The 22,523-nt window shown below is 34.9% G+C and overlaps 5 protein-coding genes across 6 annotated transcripts; 4 read left to right on the plus strand and 1 right to left on the minus strand.

Annotated features, from left to right (window-relative positions):
* The first annotated feature begins 4,284 nt into the window (after positions 1-4,284).
* On the plus strand, positions 4,285-7,769 carry LOC105959176 (PIF / Ping-Pong family of plant transposase). 2 transcript variants are annotated; one of them, XM_012983221.2, is made up of 3 exons: positions 4,285-4,437; positions 4,715-4,896; positions 6,563-7,769. In XM_012983221.2, exons 2-3 carry the CDS (start codon positions 4,758-4,760, stop codon positions 7,579-7,581), a joined length of 1,158 nt encoding a protein of 385 aa, XP_012838675.2. In that variant the 5' UTR covers positions 4,285-4,437; positions 4,715-4,757; the 3' UTR covers positions 7,582-7,769. The 2 variants fall into 2 exon arrangements, with proteins under 2 accessions (XP_012838675.2, XP_088670195.1); XM_088814069.1 differs by lacking the exon at positions 4,285-4,437 and having other exon boundaries at positions 4,554-4,896.
* Positions 7,770-8,391: 622 nt separating this feature from the next.
* Positions 8,392-11,146, plus strand: LOC105959177 (hypothetical protein). The gene is made up of 6 exons (XM_012983222.2): positions 8,392-8,567; positions 8,766-8,800; positions 9,329-10,306; positions 10,390-10,455; positions 10,561-10,759; positions 10,851-11,146. The coding sequence occupies exons 2-6, from the start codon at positions 8,798-8,800 to the stop codon at positions 10,913-10,915; spliced, it is 1,311 nt and encodes a 436-aa protein (XP_012838676.2). The 5' UTR covers positions 8,392-8,567; positions 8,766-8,797; the 3' UTR covers positions 10,916-11,146.
* Positions 11,147-12,842: 1,696 nt separating this feature from the next.
* On the minus strand, positions 12,843-14,460 carry RPS15A (ribosomal protein S15A). Its single transcript, XM_012983224.2, has 4 exons — positions 14,297-14,460; positions 13,553-13,698; positions 13,295-13,455; positions 12,843-13,194 (listed from the first exon to the last, which is right to left on the minus strand). Exons 2-4 carry the CDS (start codon positions 13,683-13,685, stop codon positions 13,096-13,098), a joined length of 393 nt encoding a protein of 130 aa, XP_012838678.1. The 5' UTR covers positions 13,686-13,698; positions 14,297-14,460; the 3' UTR covers positions 12,843-13,095.
* Positions 14,461-15,751: 1,291 nt separating this feature from the next.
* Positions 15,752-18,251, plus strand: LOC105959179 (actin-depolymerizing factor 3). The gene is made up of 3 exons (XM_012983225.2): positions 15,752-15,940; positions 17,345-17,610; positions 17,708-18,251. The coding sequence occupies exons 1-3, from the start codon at positions 15,938-15,940 to the stop codon at positions 17,856-17,858; spliced, it is 420 nt and encodes a 139-aa protein (XP_012838679.1). The 5' UTR covers positions 15,752-15,937; the 3' UTR covers positions 17,859-18,251.
* Positions 18,252-18,883: 632 nt separating this feature from the next.
* On the plus strand, positions 18,884-22,061 carry ACR9 (ACT domain-containing protein). Its single transcript, XM_012983226.2, has 6 exons — positions 18,884-19,221; positions 19,879-20,094; positions 20,184-20,289; positions 20,918-21,272; positions 21,360-21,644; positions 21,742-22,061. Exons 1-6 carry the CDS (start codon positions 19,068-19,070, stop codon positions 21,886-21,888), a joined length of 1,263 nt encoding a protein of 420 aa, XP_012838680.2. The 5' UTR covers positions 18,884-19,067; the 3' UTR covers positions 21,889-22,061.
* The last annotated feature ends 462 nt before the right edge of the window (positions 22,062-22,523 follow it).

Raw genomic sequence — 22,523 nt, forward strand, 5'->3', positions numbered from 1 at the left:
CCACGGTGTTAAGGGGTTATGGCTCCCAATATTTTTCAAATCTCTAATTTATGTAACGGCCACCTTCAGAATTTTTTAAAGCATTTGTCCCGACTTAAATTCCAAGCTCGAGTAATATCTTACTATGAACCCAATGGATTCGGAAGAGAATTAATGCAATTTAATAAAGGGTAAATTCCACTTTACCCCCTCGTACTCTGCCTGAGAGTCACTTTACCCCCTCGTACTCTCAATTTTATCGGTTTACCCCCTTGTACTTGTACAATTTCCCAATACAGCCCTTTCCTTCAAATTTTGTCAATTTTGACTCTAACGCCATTTGGTCAACTCTGTAAATTACAAAATTGCCACTGTCTATAACGCGTCGTTTCTCCTCCGTCAATATTGTCATTTCTTCTTCTCCCACCACTTCCCCTTGCAAGATATCCCCAAATTGAACCCCTAACTTAGTAAAAATCAAGACCCAAAAATTGATCGATTCCACCCAGTGCAAAGAAAAAAATATATGAATGTGTGAAACTTTCTCTTTTCTAATCTCGAGAGTCAAAATCGAAAAAATTCAATATTTACGTCAATATTTTGACTCTTGACCAAATGGCGTCATAGTCAAAATCGAAAAAAGTTGACGAAGAGGGTTGTATTGGGAAATTGTACAAGTACAAGGGGGTAAATCGACGAAATTAAGAGTACGAGGGGGTAAAGTGGTTCTTGGGCAGAGTACAAGGGGGTAAAGTGGAATTTACCCTTTAATAAACCCACCCCAAAAATACCCTGAATTTTGGTTAGAGTTGATTGTGATCTTTCGAGCAACTACTACATATGAATAATGAATGGAATAAATGAAGCAATAAAAATATTATGCTTTAAGAAAAAAAAATATAGACTGGTAGGATTTAAGGTAATATTTCATGTCACACGGCAAGGTCCACATTTAGTACAAAGTACAATATTGGCAATGAGAAAAAAAAGTGTTGTGAAAATGAATTACCAAAAATGCCCCTTCTGGTGCTGTAAAAGAAGACTAGTGTCCAATATACATATTTTGGAGTTTGCAATTGCATTTGGATGTGCTTTTAATTCTAGGCTGAAATTAGAGTATTTAATTATTATAGGATTTGGTGCCATTGAATCTTGATGGTTGAGAAATAGTTTCAGTTCGTTTAGTTCATTGAAAACAACCCTTGTGGGGGTGGGGCAAGATTTCCCACGTTACGTTTGACTTTTTGTATAGGGGAAATTCAATAAAATTGTCACTTGTATGGGGTTCATTTTTCCAGCAAATTGCGATTTTTTTTTTTTTTTTTTTTTTTTACATGAAAACAAGAAGTTGAGAAGAATCATGAGACTTTTTGTGTTGACCGTATCATGGGTTCACATTGTGATATATAGGTTTAGTACTGCCCGTTCTCATTTTATATGTCGTTTTTTTTGTTGCGCACGTATTAAAAAAATCAATAAATTTGCATAGGTTATTGCAAAAATCATAAGAAATCGCTAAAATATTGTAAAGTGATTAATTAAGAGTGATATGGTAAAATTTAAAGTAGTGCAATTAATGTTTCATTGCGATTGTAAAATGACAAATATTTTTTGACAAAATACTCTTTAAATAGACAAATAATATGGTACAAATGTTGAACAAGTGCCCCTAAGAAGAAACATGAGAATTTTGAGGTTGCATTATCAACTTATGGTCTATGGTGTTCCCTACTTGATTTTTTTTAACATATGCGCTAATAAACGATATTTCATCTGAATTTACAATCAAATTTATAAATCGATAGTAATTTCTTTGAAAATTAAAGAAAGCGGCTACCGGGGTAGCAATTTTGAGTATGACAAAAATGATTTGAAAAGACAGTGGCGGAACCATAAATTTTGAATGTGAAGGGTGATGCTTCAAATTTTGTAATCATTTTTTTGGAATATTTAGAAATTGAACGTGTAATTTTTTTATTTTTTGGAATATTTAAAATTGAAAAAAATTGAAATCCGGAAAAAAAAAAAAAAAAAAAAAAACTCACTTTTGTTTTTCACTTTGCTCATTAGGTTCTATTTGGGCTTAATAACCATAGCAGGTAGGTTCTTAGGCCTAATGGGCTTTATCCGGTTTTTGAATTGGGTCAGGGCCCTCAATTTAGGTGGGCTTGGTGTGGTCCTCTTTCTTCGTAATCAAATTTTCTGGAATAATAACGGTTTTGGTCCCTCAAGTTTGTACAGTTTACACTTTTAGTCCCTCATTTACCTTAGTTTAATAAAATACACACTAATGTTGTCATATTTTGACACATTGAGTCCCTCCGTTTGTTTCACCGTCAACAAGTACGTTAAACGGTTTAAATAAGGCTGAAGTTGGGATTTTTCTAGACCATTTCAATGAGACCCGTGTATTATTTCAAAACTTTCTAAACGCCCCTAAATTTTAATTCAAGCTCAATTTCACCAATTAACCAATTTCGACAAATGACCCCAATTTTCACTACCGTCGTGTTGACCTCCGTTGAATTAATTTATTATTATTTTTTTTTTAACTTTTTTTCGTCATTCACTTTTTTTTTTTTTAATGCAACAAACTTTACGCAATATTATTCATTCCTTTAAAAAGTGAACGAATGAATATAATCGTGGTAATATTTCATAAATACGTAATCGTATATGAATAATTTACTATTTGCTTATGAAATCTAACGACAAAATTTATAATCTTTTATACTTTTAACTTTTGCGGTCTAATGAATAAATTTTGTATCTTAGTACCGTTAAATATGACGTATTCTAATAAATGAAATTTATAGTGCCATACCTATAATAAAGAAAAGTTAATTTGTCAAATCATAAATGATATCATCACGGTGATTAAATTCGATGGACTGTAATACATTTGAGGAACTTGTGAAATTTTTCGTTTTTATTTTGTAACCTTTGACTTCTTTTAGGATAACCTTTTTAGTATTTCATATTTCATATTTCATATTTCATACTTCATATAACTAATAACCTTTAAAATTATTATATTTTTATCTTTTCTCTATGGCTATCTACTGATTTCATCTCATTTTAGTGCACTTCAAGTGCGTTTCAGGGGATTGTGGGTTCTATTATCAAATAAATAAGTAAATAAAATTAATACATGCGCTCAAATCTAACGATAAATCGATATAATCTCTCTTACCTTAATTTTGTAGTGTAGTCAATAAATTATGTGACGCAATATCATGAAATATGACGTGTTCTAATAAATAAAATTTATGACATCATACCGGCATTAAAGAAAAGCAAATTTGTCAAATCGTAAAAGATATCATCGTAATTAAATTCGACGGACTGTAATATATTTGAGGAACTTTGAAAATTTTTGTTAATTATTTTGTAACCTTGACTTTTTTTAAAGTAACCCTTTTAGTATTTCGTATTTCTTCCAAGTAATTTCATAATTAATAACCAGAATAAATTTATATTTCACTTTCGTCTATGCCTATCTATTGATATCATCTCATTTGAGCGCTGTACATTCCTCGTGCACTTCGAGTGACTGTGCTTCTCTTATCAAATAACAAAAATAAAAAATAAAGTTGTCATATTACATAAAAATGTAATAATGTATGAATAATTTACTACATGCATATGAAATCTAACTATAAATCAGTCTAATATTTCCTACATTATTTTCTGTTGTCCGGTCAATAAATTATGTATCAAGTCTCGCGCGTGAAGTACACGCGTTCCAATAAATGAAAATTATGACGTCACACCTGCATTAAAAAAAAGTTAATTTATCAAATCGTAAAGGATATCGTCCGAATTAAATTCGATGGACTGTAATATATTTGAGGAACTTGCAAACTTTTCATTATTTACTTTGTAACCTTTGACTTTGTTTAGTGTAAGCAACCCTTTTACTATTTCATATTTCTTCCTATTAATTTCATAAATAATAACAACCTTCAATAATTTTGTATTTTTTTTCATTTTTTTCCTATGTCTAACTTCTAATATTATCAAAAGTTCAGTATGATTTGCATCTTTCATTCGATTTACGTAATTATTGTACGAGAACAGAGTTTATTCCGTGCACTTCGAGTACCTATAGTTCTCTTATAAAAACCATATATATATATAAAAGATAATATTCTTATAATTTTCTTTATCAAATATGGCTGCCCTTATTGTATATTAATAATCATATTAAGCTAACCCCCACCCCCCCACCCCCCACCCCGCCATACCCACCCCACCCCCACCCCCCGCTCTCTGGTTCAGAACCCATGTAAGTATAGTCTTTCCAGCATCGACCTGTATCAATGGTCTCTCATTTGTCTTAGCACATTGTCTTAAACAAAAAACACAAACCCCAAAATAAATGTCTTTCTTCAGATTTCTCATGTAAAAACTTTTCTCTGTTTCAATTTGCATGCTACACAAACCACTCCAACACAGGTAACACACACACACACACACACCCGTATTGGTGTGTGATACTTACTCTGTAGCTAATCATCTATACACATATGCATACACACATATATATATGTATGTATGTAGAGGCGCTTTGTGTGTCTGTTCTGTACTTGCATGTTCTTCGTTTCTGCAACTTGTGAATGATCTTTATACGGCCGTTGCGTTCAATCTCTGTTTTCATTTTGCAAATGGGTGGGGGTTGTATTTGAATTCTGACGGTGTTTTGTTTGTTTTTGAAATCGGTGGTGATTTCTAGGTTTTGATTCAATTGGGGAATTTATTTATTTATTTAATTTGTGATGGCACCTCTGAGAGGGATTAATAAGAAAAGGAAAGTGGAGAATAATAAAGAAGAAGAAGATAACTACTTGGTTTCTGGGTCTTCACAAGAGGATGGCTCTGCAAAATGGTGGGATGCTTTATCAAAGAAAATTGCTGGTAAATTTTTAATTATTTTTATTTATTATTATTATTATTAATTGATTTTTTTTTTTAATTTTTTTTTTAATTTGCAAACAGTTCGAATTACATTGCGAAATGTTGATTTCTATGATGTGTTTGGGTATTTCGTTGGGTGCTGTTCATCGCAAAAAAAAAAAAAAAAAATTGATTATCTGCACTTAATTGGATTGGGATTTTCGTTTTGCTCGATTGTGATTTTTATTTTTTAATTTGGCAATTTTGAGTTAATGCGACCGGATCCGTAATTATATATCGTATTCGTGCATTTATTTACTTGATGATCCTAGAGAATACGGAGATTGGTTCGATAACGATGACCTTGATATCGGAAAGGGAATTTGTTGTTCTTAGATTTTGAATAAATGCATTTGCGATGCAGATCGAGTATTTTGTAAATAATTGTTTTGTTTAACGAGCATTAGCAAATTCAATGAGGAAACATAGGAATTATCGATGCCTTATTCAACGAGAGTGTATCCTATCCTTTTTACAGTGAAACGGAGTAGATAGTTCTTCAGAACTTCCTTCTGCCAAGTGTTAACGAATACACATTTCACATTGTAGTTATTAAGAAAAAAATTATAATATAGAATCCCCGTTTCTCGAATCTGGTGGGTAAACCTGTGTTGAAATGTTCGACACAATAATCAGTTAATTTATCTCATGATTTGAGCTCTTTTATCTGATAGGTTTTTGCTGCTTGTTCTTTGATATGTATTTAAACGTATTTATGTTTAGTACATCGAAGCTCGTACACTGTTAAAAGAACATCCTTGGACATAAACGAGTATATCTCGAATTTAGACGTTATTTTTCATCTGTTGTCAGAAAATTTGGCAGATGTTTTGGTGTAAATCTATCTTTCGGGTTGTGTTCTGTTGGTTTAGTTTCTTGTCTTCTCTGTTTCTAGCAAAACAGAGATGACTCGAGTATAATAAAAGAAAATTAAGGATATAGAATGGATACTTGGAAAACGGACCAAAACGACGAGAACTTAAGGGATATTCTGCAGGATCTTATTTCTACTAATTATACCTTCCACTTTGCTGAGAATATTTGTTCTAGAAGAACTTATACGCTATGTATGGTCTTGGTTCAATAAAATGTATTTATAAATATCGGAAAATAGTTGATTTCGATTGTCTGTAGTGAGTTCTGCTAATATATCTGCTCTGAATTACACTGTCACAAGTGACCTAAGTCTTAGAATGTCTTATAGGGCATCGCGGATTAAGGAATACGAGGTGTGAAAGTGCGTTTGATGATATTGACTATTAATTAATAACTGTCTATATTGAGAAACGAACACGGGAGCTTTGGATTATGATCACAAGGCATTGCTATTCAGTTTTCGGAGTGGATGAAAATCGAAAGATTTGTAGGTTTTATTCGGCATTTTCGGTTTTGCACTCGAGGCTGTCTCCTTTAAACTACGATAGATACATGATTGACATACATTTTTGCTCCAGAGAAATATATACTACACGAGTTAACGTTTTTATTCGATAAATTGCTCGTTAAATTTCCTGCCTGTTTGTGTAGTATTCTTTGACTCGGTTATTATTCCTCGGAAATTAGTGTTTTTTTTTTCTTTCTTCCATTCATAATTTTCTCGGATTCGATTATAATTTTCTTTTCACAGGAAATCCAGACGACTTCAAGTCGACGTTCAATATGTCACGAAAGACGTTCGACTACATATGCTCCCTAGTGAAGGACCACATGACAGCCAAGACCCACTTCGCCTTCATCAACGGCAAGCCCATGTCCCTCCACGACCAGGTGGCGCTCGCCCTCCGCCGCCTCGGCACCGGAAACTCCCTCATCTCCATCGGCGAGTCCTTCGGGACCCACCACTCCACCGTCTCCCAGGTGACCTGGCGCTTCGTCGAAGCCATCGAGCAAAGCGGGACCCACCACATCCAGTGGCCCACCACAAACCAAGAACTCACCGAAATCAAACGCAAGTTCGAAAAAATCCGCGGCCTCCCAAACTGCTGCGGCGCAATCGACACCACGCACATCACCATGCTGCTGACATCGTCCGATCGAGAAGCCGACAGCTGGGTCGATCGGAAGGGGGCTCACAGCATGGTCCTCCAGGCTGTGGTGGACCCCGATTTGAGGTTCCGCGACATAGTCACGGGGTGGCCGGGAAAAATGACCGATTCTTCGGTTCTTGAAAACTCGACCTTCTTCCAATTATGTCAAAACGGGGAGAGATTGAAAAAATCCGAACAAGACGAAGAAGGAAAAATTACGGAGTACATAATAGGCGATTATGGATTCCCGTTATTGCCGTGGCTTATAACTCCTTATCAAGGGAAGCAACTAACGGAGACCAAAACAGAGTTCAACCAGAGGGTTATCGCCACCCATTTGGTGGCGAAGAAGGCGCTGACGAGGCTGAAGGAAGGGTGGCGGATGATTCGAGGGGATATGTGGAGGCCGGACAAGCATAAGCTGCCTAGGTTTATTTTCGTTTGTTGCATTCTTCACAACATTGTTATCGACATGTCGGAGGAGGGCGACGACGATATCGGAGAGTTGACTTGTTCGGTGGACCATGACCCGGGGTATAGGCAGGAGGTTTGTGAAGCTGTTGATAAGAATGGTTCGCTTTTGAGGGACGAGCTGTGTGCGTATTTTTCGGGGCGGTAAGAAACGTAAAAATCTTGTGTTTTGGTGAGGGTAATGATTTATTTACCTAGCTTAGCTGAAAGCTTGTTACTGCAGAGATTTAGTTAAGAATCTTGTTCTTATGTTTTTGATTAAGGTTTGAACTAAAATTGCTGTGAAAAAACTGCACAATGTTGCTATATAGAAATCTGAAACATTTTATATTTGTAGTCTTTTATGTTGACTTTAGTCGTCACCTTTTGAATTTTATCTAATATTTAAAGTATTAAAAATGAGATTTTTATTTCTAAAATAAATTAATTTTTATTTGTAATTTTGGTTGATACATTTTTCATTTTAGTTATCCATGACATGAACGTTGCAGTTATAGTGCACTACTAGTACGTAAAATGTGACATGCATTTTGAAGCATAAATTAGTCTAATTAACTCAATAATGTTCAAATATAGTTAAACCTCTATATATTAATATAATTGGGACTAGTAAAATTCTAGTAATTTAGTGAAATATTAAATTATCGAATTATTAATTTAATACATTTTCACCAAGTCGGGACCTGAATAAACTATTATTTAAGCGATGTTATTGATTTATCGAGATTCGACTGTACTTATAATATAAATGATATAAATAATATTTAATTATTGGTATAATTGTATAGCCTTAATTAATTATTTATCTAGGAATAAAAGTTATTTATTCCTAGATATAAATATTAATATTTAAAGATCTATTCATTTATTTCAAAATAATTCCATAGATATGGGTCGGGTCCTACAAGCGGCCCAGATCGATCCAGCTGTAAAGATGCCTACCCCTTACTGTAGACTCGGTTACAGGTTAACATTAACTCAGCGAGCAAAAATCGAGTGCTCCTCAGGCACAATAGGATCACGCCCTTTCCACCACAAACAAACAAAACCCTAAAATTATTTATTAATTTAATTAATTAATCAACATCGGCGCCGGGAAGCTCGCCGGGAACTTCATCGGAGACTGATTCTCAGGTGCATTTTCTCTTTTTTTGAATCTTTAGGGTTTCCGAATTTTACTTTGCTTAGGGTTTTGACTCGATTATTGAAAATTTCTGATTCATTTACAGAATGTTTTTCTTTCATTTCGGATTTCCGAGTTCAAGTAAACGATCGAACGATGTGGAAATTCGATAAAATTTTGATTTTTGGTTTGATTTTTTTGGGTTGTAGGGATTTATCATATACTCAAGTGGAAGCGACGAATGGTGAGTTCAATTTTGATTATTTTCTATTTTTTTCAGAACTATTTATTTTCAATAGTTCTACCTAACTGAACTAACGTGCATTGGTATATATGATTTGTCTTTTTTCTTGTTTTATAGTTCTGTTGGCAGTGAGGTTGTTTCCTAGCATTTGTACACAGTGTGGTGATGAAATTTGTGCTGTCATTTTAATTTTAACTGACTTGAGCTGACTGTATGATTCTTTGATCATTTACGATTTCGAGTGAAGCTACTGAGCGAAGTATCTCGTGTAAGAATTCCAAATATGCTTAGATGTTTTAGCGTTCTATATGTTTTATCATCATAGATCACTGTAATGTACCATGCTACTTGATGTCGTTGTTTATCGGGTGTGTTGGACCATGAAATCTACACGTACAGTAGGTTCTTTATTACTGGTAATGATTCTTATAGATATGGAGGGATTGTGTATTTTGCTAGTGGCTGGTGATGAATCAAGTGATGACTGTGCATGCTATACATTGTAATGCTATTTGCTGTCTGTTTCAGGACAAAGAATTTTGGATGCTAAAAGGCGGTGGACATGGCAGCGATGGAGATGCGGTTTTCGATAACTCGTCTAGGATTGAACCTAAGCGGGCCCGTCAGTGGCTCTTAGACGCTTCCGAGCCGGAGTTATTTCCTAGCAAAAAGCAGGTTCTAGAAGCTCCAAATACCAAGCAGGAATCAGAAATTCTGATGCAGAGTTCACTTCCTTGGGAAAGTTCTTCTGGATTTCAGTCAGTGCCATCCGCCCCAAACCAATTTATGGATCGGCTATTTGGGTCCGAGACAATCATGCCTGTAATTGCTGGGACAGATGGCTCAGATGTAAGAGAAAAAGTTATCGGCGAAGAGTTTGAGGATGGTTCATCCGTTGGTTTGTCAATTTCTTACGCAATGGAAGAACAGGAAAATGGAGTGAGTTATGGTGGACTTAGAAAAGTCAAAGTCAACCAGGTCAAGGACCCTATCGAGCACGACATAGGGGTTTCGATGGAGCAGACATACCACAGGGGTGGTGAAATTACCTTTGAGTCCATTGGACAGCATTACGTTAAGGAAGGTGGAAATGCTACATTGATGGGCCAACCGTACAATACAGGTGAATCAAATATCACTTGTACTGGATCGACTTTTGGTAAAGGGGACAATAATAATATTATATCTTTTGGCGGCTATCAAGAAGAATCTGTAATGGAAGCCCTTGCTAGGCCAGTTAGTAGTTATAGCTTATTGTACGAGCAGTCTTCAGCTCAAACATCAGAAACACCTACTAAGAAGGAGGTGGGGGCACCAAATGGCGGTGCTACTGTGGGCACCACTCAGGCACCTAAACCGAAGGTTGATTCGACGTCTAAGATTAAGTCGGAGACGAAACCTTCGAGGAAAGAAGCACCAAATAGTTTTCCTTCCAATGTGAGGAGTTTGATAGCGACGGGTATGCTTGATGGGGTGCCGGTGAAATACGTTTCTGTCTCGCGTGAGGTGAGTTTTATCGGTTCTTTTTTTCTTGCTTATTTAGGTTATTTTTCAAGTGGCTGATGGGAATTATTCTTGCATGTAATAAGGAGCTTCGTGGAATCATCAAAGGCTCTGGCTATCTTTGCGGATGTCAGTCATGTAACTACTCTAAGGTAAAAGCTATGTCTATGTTAATTCTTTATTGGAGAAATACAATGATAGTTCCCTCTTTTACTTTTTCGAGTAATTTTTCGTTTTTTTTTCCTTTTCAAATATAGGCGCTTAATGCGTATGAATTTGAGCGACATGCTGGGTGCAAGACGAAGCACCCAAACAACCACATATACTTTGAAAACGGGAAGACAATCTATCAGATAGTTCAGGAGTTAAGAAGCACTTGTGAGAGTATGCTATTCGATGCAATACAGACTGTGACTGGCTCTCCGATAAACCAAAAAGCCTTTCGCACTTGGAAAGGTAGTGAAATGAAACTCTCACATTCTACTCCGACTCAATTTTTTTTTTCTTTGCTCATTCCCTTTTTTTGTTTTTTTCTAAATTGTAATAGAATCGTTCCAAGCAGCAACTCGTGAGCTTCAGCGAATTTATGGGAAGGAAGAGCTCAATGTTTGAGATCTTTCGTCTCAGTGCAAAACAGGTATTAGGTGTAAGATGGGTATAAATTATAATAACTATCATGTGCAGGGCAAGTGTTATATGATGTGGTAAGCTTCGTGAATTCTGTTTGGATTGCCGGCTTTAATTTATATATATATTGGGAAATCAAATGTGCTGGAATTTCATGTTTGTTCCCTGAAGAAAATATCAAGGAAAAGCTGTAACGTTCGTGCTTTTGTCCTTAAATTTGCGTTTGTTGCCAATATTCAATGTCCAAACATTAAATTAGTGTCGAGGTATTGTCTTAAAATGTATTGAAAGTCGAAAGTGAAATACATTTTGGTGAACATAAGGGCTTATTAACAACTTGGAATTGTTTGATCTTACATCAAAGCTAGCCTTACAAAGTGAAACTGATTAATCCGAGATTATGTCATTGGCTCGCCGATATAAAAAGCAATCTGATTCTCATATTACGAAACTTGAAACCGTTCTTTTGTACACGCAGATGTTATACGTAATGCCAAATTAAAAATAATTATAATACGATCACATTCACAAATAAGTAGCATGAGACTTTTTATTTTTAATTTTTTTTGTCCGAAATAGGGAAATTCACTAAATCAAACCAAAAAGTATAGCAGGATAGCCATCAGCCATAAAGTAAGCTTAGATCAACATATAACTATAAATAAATTAAAAAGAAAATTAAAGTTTATGCAAAAAGGCAATGGTTGAGCATATGCTTAGAAGATTCGCTCCACTCACAACCCATTCATCCATTATTACCTTTTTGAGTTAACATTTCCACCGAAGAAGGCATCCATTTTATACCCCTACGGGGAGTCGAATAATCGCAGCACCAAACGGAGTTTAGTCTTCAAGAAATGGGAGTGTGTAATGATTATCTTCCATGTTCGGTGATTGAGAAAGTTTAATCCATCTCTGTTTTGGGCAACTATGCATCCTTTGGCAATGTCTCTTCACAACCGTTTTTGTCAGTTAAGTTCTTCGTTTTGCCCTAGATTTTAGGCTCGGGTGTATCTTTGGATTTTGATCGGTGTAATGTTCGGCTTTTTTTTTTTTTGGTGATTTGATATGTTGAAACTATGATATTGAAAATTGTTGTTGTGGTGTATTTTATTTAACTAAAACATACTACTTGCCATATGAATGAATGCATTATAGTATCGGATCTAGAACAATTAGTTTGTCATTTTTCATCGAACAAGAAATATGCGATGTTCTAAATCTTTTACGGTGTAAAATAAATTTTGAAAATGTCTTCTGGTTATAGAATGGCAGGAAAGACTTTGATGGATCACAATTATATCGGATAATTTGAACTTTTATACGGCTCACAATTTTATTTGATGAGAATGTTCGATATCAATACGCGGTGTTTTTCTAAAAAACGAAAAAAAAAAATTGGTTCAATTGTCGCTCACTGGATCCATGATCGAATCTTTAAAGTTCAAACCAACAATCTTGAATAGACACAGCATAGTTCACAAAAATCAGCAAGTGAGATCTTTTCATCAATTAGTGTATTCATGCTCTTCAAATCACAAGGAATTACTGAAGAGTGGCGAAGTTACGATCATAATCATCAGAAGGTTCATGTTCGTTGTACTTTTGCAATCAAGAATTTACTGAAGTTACGATCATGATCATCAGAAGGTTCATGTTCGTTGTACTTTCGCAATCAAGAATTTACTGGATAATAACAAGAATGGTGCAAGAAACATCTGGGAAAATCAGTTTTCCATCAATGCACTGTACTTGGTGCATCAAAATGGTTACGGGAAAAAAGCGACATCAATACAACTCATATGTACAGGTTTTACATTGCACCATTCGTGTGACATCGCAAGTTTCTCAGATCACAAGCAATAATACAATAGTACTACCCATACAAGGTAAAAGGCAAAACCAAAACAAATTGCTTAAGATAAATTTGATTGTAATCCCAATTAAAAACCAGCAAATTAGTTCAACATCACATCAAACAAAAGAGCAATTTATATCAGCAACGTAATAAAACAGACACTAGCATTTCTTCTAACAACTAGGAAATTTAATATTCGATTTCATCAAATAAATTAAGAAAAGCCTCTTAAATGTCTCGGATGCAACTTCAACTGCAAAACTTCTTCCAACAAAACTAATGAGAGACAACCAAATTAACAACCCCTTCAGTAAAAGAAACCGAGCACTTTGCCTCCAACAGATTTCCTACGTGCTTCTTCGTGGTCCATGATTCCAGCAGATGTAGTCAGCACAATATATCCAAACTGCAACAAAATCGTGCAAGATTAAAAACACACCAAACGAGGGATAAAAAGATTCCCATGTTACAAATAATAACCGGAAGTTTATCGAATTTATTTCTACCTGTCTTGATGGGAGAAGTCTTGCGGTCCAGGGCTCGATATCTTTGACACCAACATCGAATCGAGGGCTGATAACACCACATTTGTTCAGCCTTCCATTCAGTTCGACCACAATCTTTCCAGATCTGTGGTCATCTACGTACTCAAATTCTCCAATGTATCCTGTAAAACCAATTCAAAAAAAAAAAGAACTCTTTAAGGAAAAAACAAAATCGAGATTACAAGAAAGAAGTGTTGCATAGTAGAAAGAGGAACAAACCATGTTTCTGCATAACCATAAGAAACTTGATGATCACTTTCGAAGAAGGCCTGATCATGACCTGTCGTTTCCCAATCTTTTCGGCATTGTACATGCTCTTCAGAGCATCGTTCAAAACACTGACTCTCACCATTTTCAAGTGCAAGCTGATAGGAAAAAGTACAGCAAATATTAAACAGGGCATAAAGATCACAAGTAAAGAATCTCAACCTAATTATACAGTCCAATAGCTACAATAACGTATATACATCGTATATCAAAGCACGTAAACAAAATTAAATTAAAATTAAAACCCCCAACAGTTGAAAATTACATAAAAACAATTCGGCAATACCCGGAAACATTCAAAACAAAAAAGTACCCACATGAAAAAGACTGCAAACATATTGAACAAAAGCAATACCATTGCGAATGTAAACACAAGATCATTTTTTTATATTTATTTTTTTCAAGTAATTGATTTTTCTCACATTTCCCCATTTACTAATTCAACAGAACATAAAGGTTGAAACAACATTGAAAACATATATATTTTATTGAGCATTAACTTGTCCCTCTATCTTCACTAACACAGATAAATACTCACTACTCAAAACAAAACAAAAAAAAAAAAAATTCAAACCCTACGAAATAATGGAAGCAATTGAAATTACGAATGGATACCAAATAAATGAAATCGTCAACAAGCAAAACGAAGAAATCAAGGTTTGCCGCCGGCGTAGAAGATCTCAGATAGAGGGTTACCTGAGAAAAGGAGCGGCCGCCGCTTCTGTTTATGTTCAGTTCAGCTCAAATGGAAGCGAGGAGGCGAGTGAAGAGAGACAAAGGTGCAGGGTTAGGGTTTGTAATTTATAGCGCCGCTTCGCGAGGTTTTCTTCCTTTTCCTTTAATAAATTACAAAATCACCCTCGTGAGTATTTTTTTTTTCCCTTTTTAAATACATAAATTAAATTAGTGAACTAAAATTAATTACTCACAAAAGAAATAGAGTCATATCTTAATTTGCTTAGGAAATAATAAACTCCTAATTAAAATTCATTGGTACTTCTATGTAGAGTGATGTGAGAATTCAAATTTGTTGGTCTCAACAATAGATTTGTTATTTGTTTATCGAGCATTCGGTCAATGTGATCCAAATTTTAATGGATTTAAATTTTACCATCGAGCTCCATAATTAAAAGATTAAGATTTTATATTGAACTAAAACTCACATACCATTGACTCTATACTTGTAAACTTAAACTGAACTCGACTTTATACTTGAAGACTTAAGTCCATTATTTCTAAGCCCATAGAGTAGAGTTTTCGTCAACATTTCAAACTCCGCCATTTTCTCCGGTAGATTTTTTGTTTTTTGTTTACTGGATATAAACGGGACGATACACAATACATACCGAGGATATTTGACGCTACTTGTAGACTTAACTGAACTCGTATTATTTCGAGTTTATACAGGCTCAAATCGAGAACTATTATATTAATCTTTGAACACATACTACTTAAAATCCAAATGAAATGTAATATGTAAATTTCATGCACGTTGTTTTAGTAAAAAATATTAAATAAAAAAGTCAAATTACGCGGATTATGATTTTATGATTAATCTAAAAGATTGTGATAAAAATTAAAAACTAGTTAATTTTTCAAATATTTGTAGAACAGTATAAAACTACTTTTTACATAAGAAGATGCTATATGAATATTTTAAACAATTCAATATTTTTTCAAATTAGATAAACTGGTTCCGGAGGTGATAAGTTGGTGCAAGGTCCTAGGATCGAATCCTGGCAGCCGTAGTGTGGGAATTTCAACTCCAATGAGGGTTGGCTCCTTGTGGGCACCAGGTCCGGATCCGCTACCTTAACGGGCCGTTGAGTTACCATGATTTACATTCCTCCATCAACCCTTGTCGGGCCAAGGGATGGGGGCTCTGGAGGCGAGGGATTTCGTCTTTTTGTGCAAGATAAATATTTGAAATAATTAAAATCAATAAAAATATGTAAATATTTATTGTATTTAAAAAGTTGAATTCTTTAAAGTACTTTTGAGTTTTGATACAAGTTTTGAAACAAACTTTAATGGAAATATAAACAAAAATTACTTTAATTTTTTAGTCAAACATTTTTCTATAAAACAAAACAAAAATGAAAATAAGTTGCTTCGCAGGGGTAACATTGACATTTCCACATTTTGATTATAATAATGAATAATCATTATTATATTTTCCCGAATTTTCCATCTGTGAACAAAGAGTCATTTCTTCTCTCCACTCTCCAATCTGCCCACGAAAAACACCCGTCTTTTTCTCATCCCTAAGTTTTCTCTCTCTTTTTCTCTTGTCAAACTCAAAACAACCTCGATCTTCTCCGATCAACCCTCGCTACTATGGTAATCACTAACGATTTCTTCTTCCTCTGCTCTTTTACTTTCTTATCCTTTTTTCTATTTATTTTTTATTTATTTTTTTTTTCGATTTTTCTCGTCTTGTGAGGCTGATTTCGGTATTTATTTGCTCGCTCGCGATTTTCATGGTTTGTGTAATGGAGTCAAGATGCGTAGTCTCTTGGCAGCTCAGTTTGATTTAGGTGTCGTTCTGTTTTTTTTTTTTTTTTTTTTTTTTTTTTTTGCTTTTTGTTTAAAAAAAATATTTTTTAGATCTGATTTGGTCAAAATTTGTTTGTTGATTTAAAAGTTTGTGTTCGATTTGCTTAAGAGTTACGATCTTCCTAAGTGTATGCTAAATTAAGATTCGATTTCGCGGCATCTTTTGGTAAAGTAAAATTTTACTTCAGTTGAATAGCTACTAGATGATCAATAATTAGATATTTTATTTGTGTGGACAAAAACTTGTTTGATGACATGGCTTTATACGATTTGCACTGTGCTAAGTTTAAATTAGTAGCTTATCGAAAGCAATAGTAATCGAGGAATTTTAATTGACTACAATTTTTTGATACTTATATAACCTAGTAATAATATCTATATTTTTTTGCCTTATTTTTTTTTTTGATTGTGATGAATAATCTTGTCAGATCCTGTACATCACGTCGATTGTAACAACCTTCGTAAATTTTGTATGATTCAACTTAGGTAGAGGAAGTAAGCTTCGATTTTGTTTTATTTTGACATTAAACAAAGCTTCAATTTTTAAATGTACAAAATTTGTATGTATTGTGCAATTTGAAAATTATTGTGTTGTGCTAACATTCTAGAGGACGAAAAAGACCAACTATCCGTAGTTTCTTCTCCTACATAAATCATTTCAGTGTGCGTCTGTTTCATCGCTACTACTCGTTTGAAGTGTTAACACATTAAGCAATCAACTATGAGTTCCTCTCAAGTTTTTTTTTAATTCACAAAAAATTTCGAAAAGCGTTGAAAATCATTAGACATGTGATAATTTTACCATTTTTTGCCTGCATTGCTTGGCAACTTTGCTGACATGATTTTTTTTCCTTAAATTTATATTAACTTTGCCTTGTTTGCATGTTTTGGTTTGTGATGCAATTGTTCGTCACTTGGACTGAAATGTAAAATTGCCATGACATTGAAATATCAATTAGATGCCTATTTGACTACCTTTTGGCTAGTTAGAGAGATGGTATATATATTGGTTTGAAGCAATTACTCAGATTGTCTTATTGCTGCCTGTTAATTTATTATTACTTCTGGTATAGAGCTGTGCAGAGAGATACGCTAATTAATTCCGGAAGGGTTTTCACATTCGATGAATTTCAGTGTTTTAACTATTCATATATATTTAACGAAAATAAAATAAATTTGTGTATATAGGCTAATTCAGCATCCGGAATGGCAGTGCATGATGATTGCAAGCTAAAATTTATGGAGTTGAAAACGAAGCGAACACACCGCTTCATCGTTTTCAAGATCGAGGAGAAGCAGAAGCAGGTTCTTGTGGAGAAGCTCGGTGAACCCGTTCAAACTTACGAGGACTTCACTGCAAATCTTCCTGCCGACGAGTGCAGATACGCAGTGTACGATTTCGACTTTGTCACTGACGAGAATGTCCCAAAGAGCAGGATTTTCTTCATCGCATGGTACCGAATAATTTCCTTTCATATGTCATTTTCCGTTCTTTGATTTCTATTGCATCCGTGTATGCCAATTCGTTATTTTTTTTCTTCGTGCGACAAGGTCCCCCGACACTGCTAAAGTGAGGAGCAAAATGATATACGCAAGCTCGAAGGACAGGTTCAAGAGAGAATTAGATGGCATTCAGATAGAGCTGCAAGCAACCGACCCAACTGAGATGGGTCTCGATGTCTTCAAAAGCCGTGCCAATTAAAAACAAAAAAAAATGCCTCTAGAGTCGAAGTGAAAGCATGATATAAAAAGCTCCTGCTTTACTCTAAGAGAGATGTTAATAGTTTGTGGAACTATGGTGCCGGCTAAGCTATAATATTTGTCTGTGTTTGAAGTTCTATGTTCGAAGTTCTATTGTGTACCCAATATCTTTATCGAGGACAAGCTCTGCATTTCGATCCTATTGGATGATTTTTTTTTTGGTTTTATTTGTTCGTGTGGAATTTATTGTTACGAATTGTGTCGGCTGGATGACCATCATTGGATTGTATTTTCGCGCATGTGTTCTTGAATTTTCTTTTTTGCTTCCGGGTTTGAAATTCTTGTAACTCGTCCCTCGCTTTGTTTATGCTGGTCTTGATTGACCTATTATCCACATAGTATGGTCCTTGTACTTTTCACTGTTTATTTGCTATATAAATGTTGAGAATTAGTGCATCGCGGTGATTAAATAACCAGCCACTAAGTAAATATATGCATGGGTATGTGTGATTATGTGCAGATTAACGGTTAATAATCATCAGGTGTAGCATCAAATAAATCGGATGCAATCTCCACCAATTTTAAAGGTCACAAATTGAAAAAAAAAAAAAAAAAAAAAAAAAAAAAACTATTCATGCCATACTCACCCTCAAAATGATTTCTCGAAAGGTAATTTGTTTATAAACCACTCTTTCTCGTAGGTTGATGTATATATATATATATATATTTTTTTTTTAATAAGAGGTTGATGTATAATTGTTTGATAGGGAAAAATGTGACTATATATGGTTTGCTATGTGATTGAATATAGAGTACGACCATCAAAACTTGATCTAGTACTTAAAAAAAAAAAAAAAAATAATAACCTTAATTAATATATATAGGTCATACAGATCTATCAGACATTTTCACACTCATAGGGTCAATTGTTGCTGTCACCAAACTATATATTGAAAAGGGCTTTTGTACAAAAAAAATAATAATATTATTATATTTATTAAGATAATTAAAAAAATAATAATAGTGGGTTAGAAAGTAGAAACCCCAGAATGGGCTAATTTCTTCTCCCGCCACATGTAAACAACTCCCCTCCATTGGCTGACGGCCATTTGTTACACTCTGCCAGCACTCTCTTTCTTTCTCTCTCTAGATTCCTAAATTGGGGCGAGAAATCCACAATTCAGTTTCCGCAGCTGTGGTGCGATGTGATATGGGGATGACGAGTGACGACGCCGTATTGATAGAGAAAGGGAAGAAAGCCGGCGAGCCATACGTCGTGACGGTGAATTGTCCGGATAAAACTGGACTCGGCTGCGATATCTGCCACACTATTCTCGAATTCGGCCTCTATATTACCAGAGGAGGTTACGTTTTTTCTATTTAACCTTTTTTTTTTTTTTTTTTGTGGTTTTTATCTGTTAGTCTAATTGGATTTATACGTTGATTTGATTTTCGTTGCTTCGTGATTGTATATTTTTATTTCGTATATGTGTTAAAATTTGGGGCTGATTCCATTTTCATGCGTAGTTTGGTTTATCAATTGAATTGGGGTTTGAAATGCTTCTGGTATTTGGTACTTTTTAGGGCAAAATGAATTTTGTTTCGTCGTGTTATCTTTCGTAGTTCGGTTTATGTTTTACTTGCAATGAGTTAGAAGATATTGAGTAGCTACTGCGATTTTATTGTTTCCAATGCAGTTGAAACTTTATTCTGAAACAATTGAATCATTGTAGCTGTATTGTGCTTTTAAACCGACTCACTTTTGAACATCTAGATATTTTTCCATAACAAGCCGACAAATGCACAAACTCTTTTAGATTTGCCAAATTCGTTGCATCCTCGGTCTTTTGTTTACTGGTTAACAAGAGATTATAACTTGTCGTATCAAATGAGACTTTGTTCTTTAATGTTTTCATTCTTCTCCATTTTCCTCGTTGGTTAGTGGGAGTATAGCATCTTATTAGTATTTTTCATTTTGCGTGTGGTGGTTATTGACTAACTTTCTCATTTTTAATCTCCAGATGTTTCAACAGATGGCATATGGTGTTATGTAGTACTATGGGTGATTCCTCGTTTAAACTCACATGTTGTGAGATGGATGAATTTGAAAGACCGCCTTTTATCTATATGCCCACCCTCAATACCATCATTTTACCTGCCATCGCCACGCCCTTCTTCTTCTTCCCCTGTTTACTTGCTCAAGTTCTGTAGCCTCGACCGGAAGGGATTACTACATGGTCGAAAGAAAATATATGTTCTTAATTGTTTGTACTGTCCAATTACAATTAATGTTGTAATAGTAATGCTCTCCCTTCGTTTTTTTCAGATGTGACTCAAGTCCTCGATGAGCTTGAGCACACAATTCAGAGAGTAAAGGTCACCACAACTCCCGATGGCTGTGTGCTGGACCTCTTCTTCATAAAAGATAACTTGTAAGGTTTTTCTTTCTTGTACAAGAATATTACCAAGTTGTTAGATTGAAATTTATAGTACCCCTATCCCAACTTGAATGCTCGCAATTGATTTTTCATCTGTCTAAAGCACTCGATAACTTGAAGAGTGTAAGTCACTAACTCCCTATCACTACTTTTGAGCTGTGAAGATACCCAAAGCATCATCTCTTTCAACTCATTTCTATGCTTCCCATAACTGTTCAATTCGGGATATCCAAATTTGGACATAAGAATATGTTGTACTTTTTTGGACTAATAGGAGATTTATGCATCTTTATACGTTGGGTGTCTGAGGGAAAAAAATAGATGAAAGCCTCTTCACTGATTTATTTAAGTCTAAGTGGGATGTTGTTGCTGAATTTTTCCGAGTAGGGGTCATTTAACTGATGAATACCTAAAACTCCCATCTTCTTCTCCCATTCAATTATCTATTTATTTTTCTTAAACTTGACTCTGGTTAAAAGGGAGTTTGTATGTTAAATTTTCTAACATGAATATTTCTGCCGTGCGATTGAAATATATGCGCTCGATAGTTTCCATCAGTTGTTATTTTTCTGATCAGCTAATTGATAGTTTACCGTTGCTATAACCTTGTCCGAGTTTTTAGGGAGCTCTTACATACAAAAGAGAGGCAAGATGAAACATGCGAGCAGTTGTACAATGTACTTGGTGACTCAATCATTAGCTGTGAACTCAAGCTAGCAGGCGTGCAATACGATAACCTTCAACACAACAGTTCTTCTCTGCCTCCACTTGTAGCTGAAGAACTATTCAGATTTACACTTTCAGACAAGGAACCTCTTTCACAGGCTCTTAGTCGGGATGTCTCGGAGTTGAAAAGGGCTACTGTAAAAACCGACAATTCCTTGAGCCCACTTCACACCTTACTTCAGATCAACTGTGTAGATCAGAAGGGCTTCCTTTATGACATCATGCGAACATTAAAAGACTATAATATCCAGGTAAATGTTCCTATTTGCCCGTCCAACGGTTATTTTGTTCGTAAATATTTTGGTGACACTTCTTTCTATTGTTTTTTCATTACTTAGATAGCATATGGTCGATTTTTGCCTGTAAATAAAGACCGGAGAGAATTAGACCTATTTATTCAGTATAAAGATGGGAAGAAAATAGTGGACCCTGAAAAGCAAGATGCATTGTGTTCTCTGTTGAAGATGGAATTGCTTCACCCACTGCGTGTTCTTATTGCCAATCGTGGTCCAGACACTGAGCTTTTAGTAGCCAATCCGACGGAACTTTCCGGAAGGGGAAGACCTCGAGTTTTCTATGATGTCACTTTTGCATTAAAGAGTCTTGGGATCTGCATATTTTTGGTAAAAACGCACTTCCATTTAATAAAACGAAAAAAATTGCAATAAATTTTTTTTTTTTAATTGTGAGAGATAATCAAGAATTATGATATGGTTGTAGGCAGAGATAGGGAGGCATACAGCAGCGGAACGTGAATGGGAGGTATACAGATTCCTTCTAGAAGAAAACCGCAACTTCCAATTGTCGAATATTGTGGTTAGGAATCAGATAGTGGACAAGGTTAGAAGAACACTGATGGGCTGGTGAGCTGTTTTTTTTTAGGATATTGAAATTTAGTTCTATTTAGGTATCTGACTGATTTTTCTTTATTTGTACAAATTTTAGTGTGAAATGCTATTTATGAACTAGTGTGAGGAAACTACTATGCTTTGTCTGTGAAATCGATGATCCAGTTGTTTATGTCAAGTTTAGTTCATTTATCTGTCTCAAATCTCCTCGTATAAATATGACCCAAGTCAATAGTAGCCGGTGAAAGTACCACCAGATGGTCAAAGTCAGCCGTTGCACGTGTACGGTTGATAGAGTTTCATGGAACCTTGATCCAACAAATGAGATCGGTTACAAATATTTCCACTAACTTGGGCTCACAAATACACACTTGGGCTACTCTGATTATTATGAGCAAAATAGAGTAAATGGGCTCATTGACTCGTCAATTCATTTGAGCCAAAAGCACAACACACGTGCTTCAAATTATGCTGAATTTTAATTTGCCGAATTTGATATATACTTTAATATAATTATTGTGCCTAGGTCGGCGTGTAATGCTCTTAATGATTCTTTAACTTTTGTTTCCATTAAAAAAAATCTCAATAAATGAAACTGAAAATTCACCTTTTATAAATATGGATCAAGAAATTAATGGTGAAAACCAAATATAA

This window comes from Erythranthe guttata, chromosome 14 (genome assembly GCF_056151865.1).
Source record: "Erythranthe guttata isolate IM_541 chromosome 14, IM_541, whole genome shotgun sequence".
Classification (NCBI taxonomy): Eukaryota; Viridiplantae; Streptophyta; class Magnoliopsida; order Lamiales; family Phrymaceae; genus Erythranthe; species Erythranthe guttata.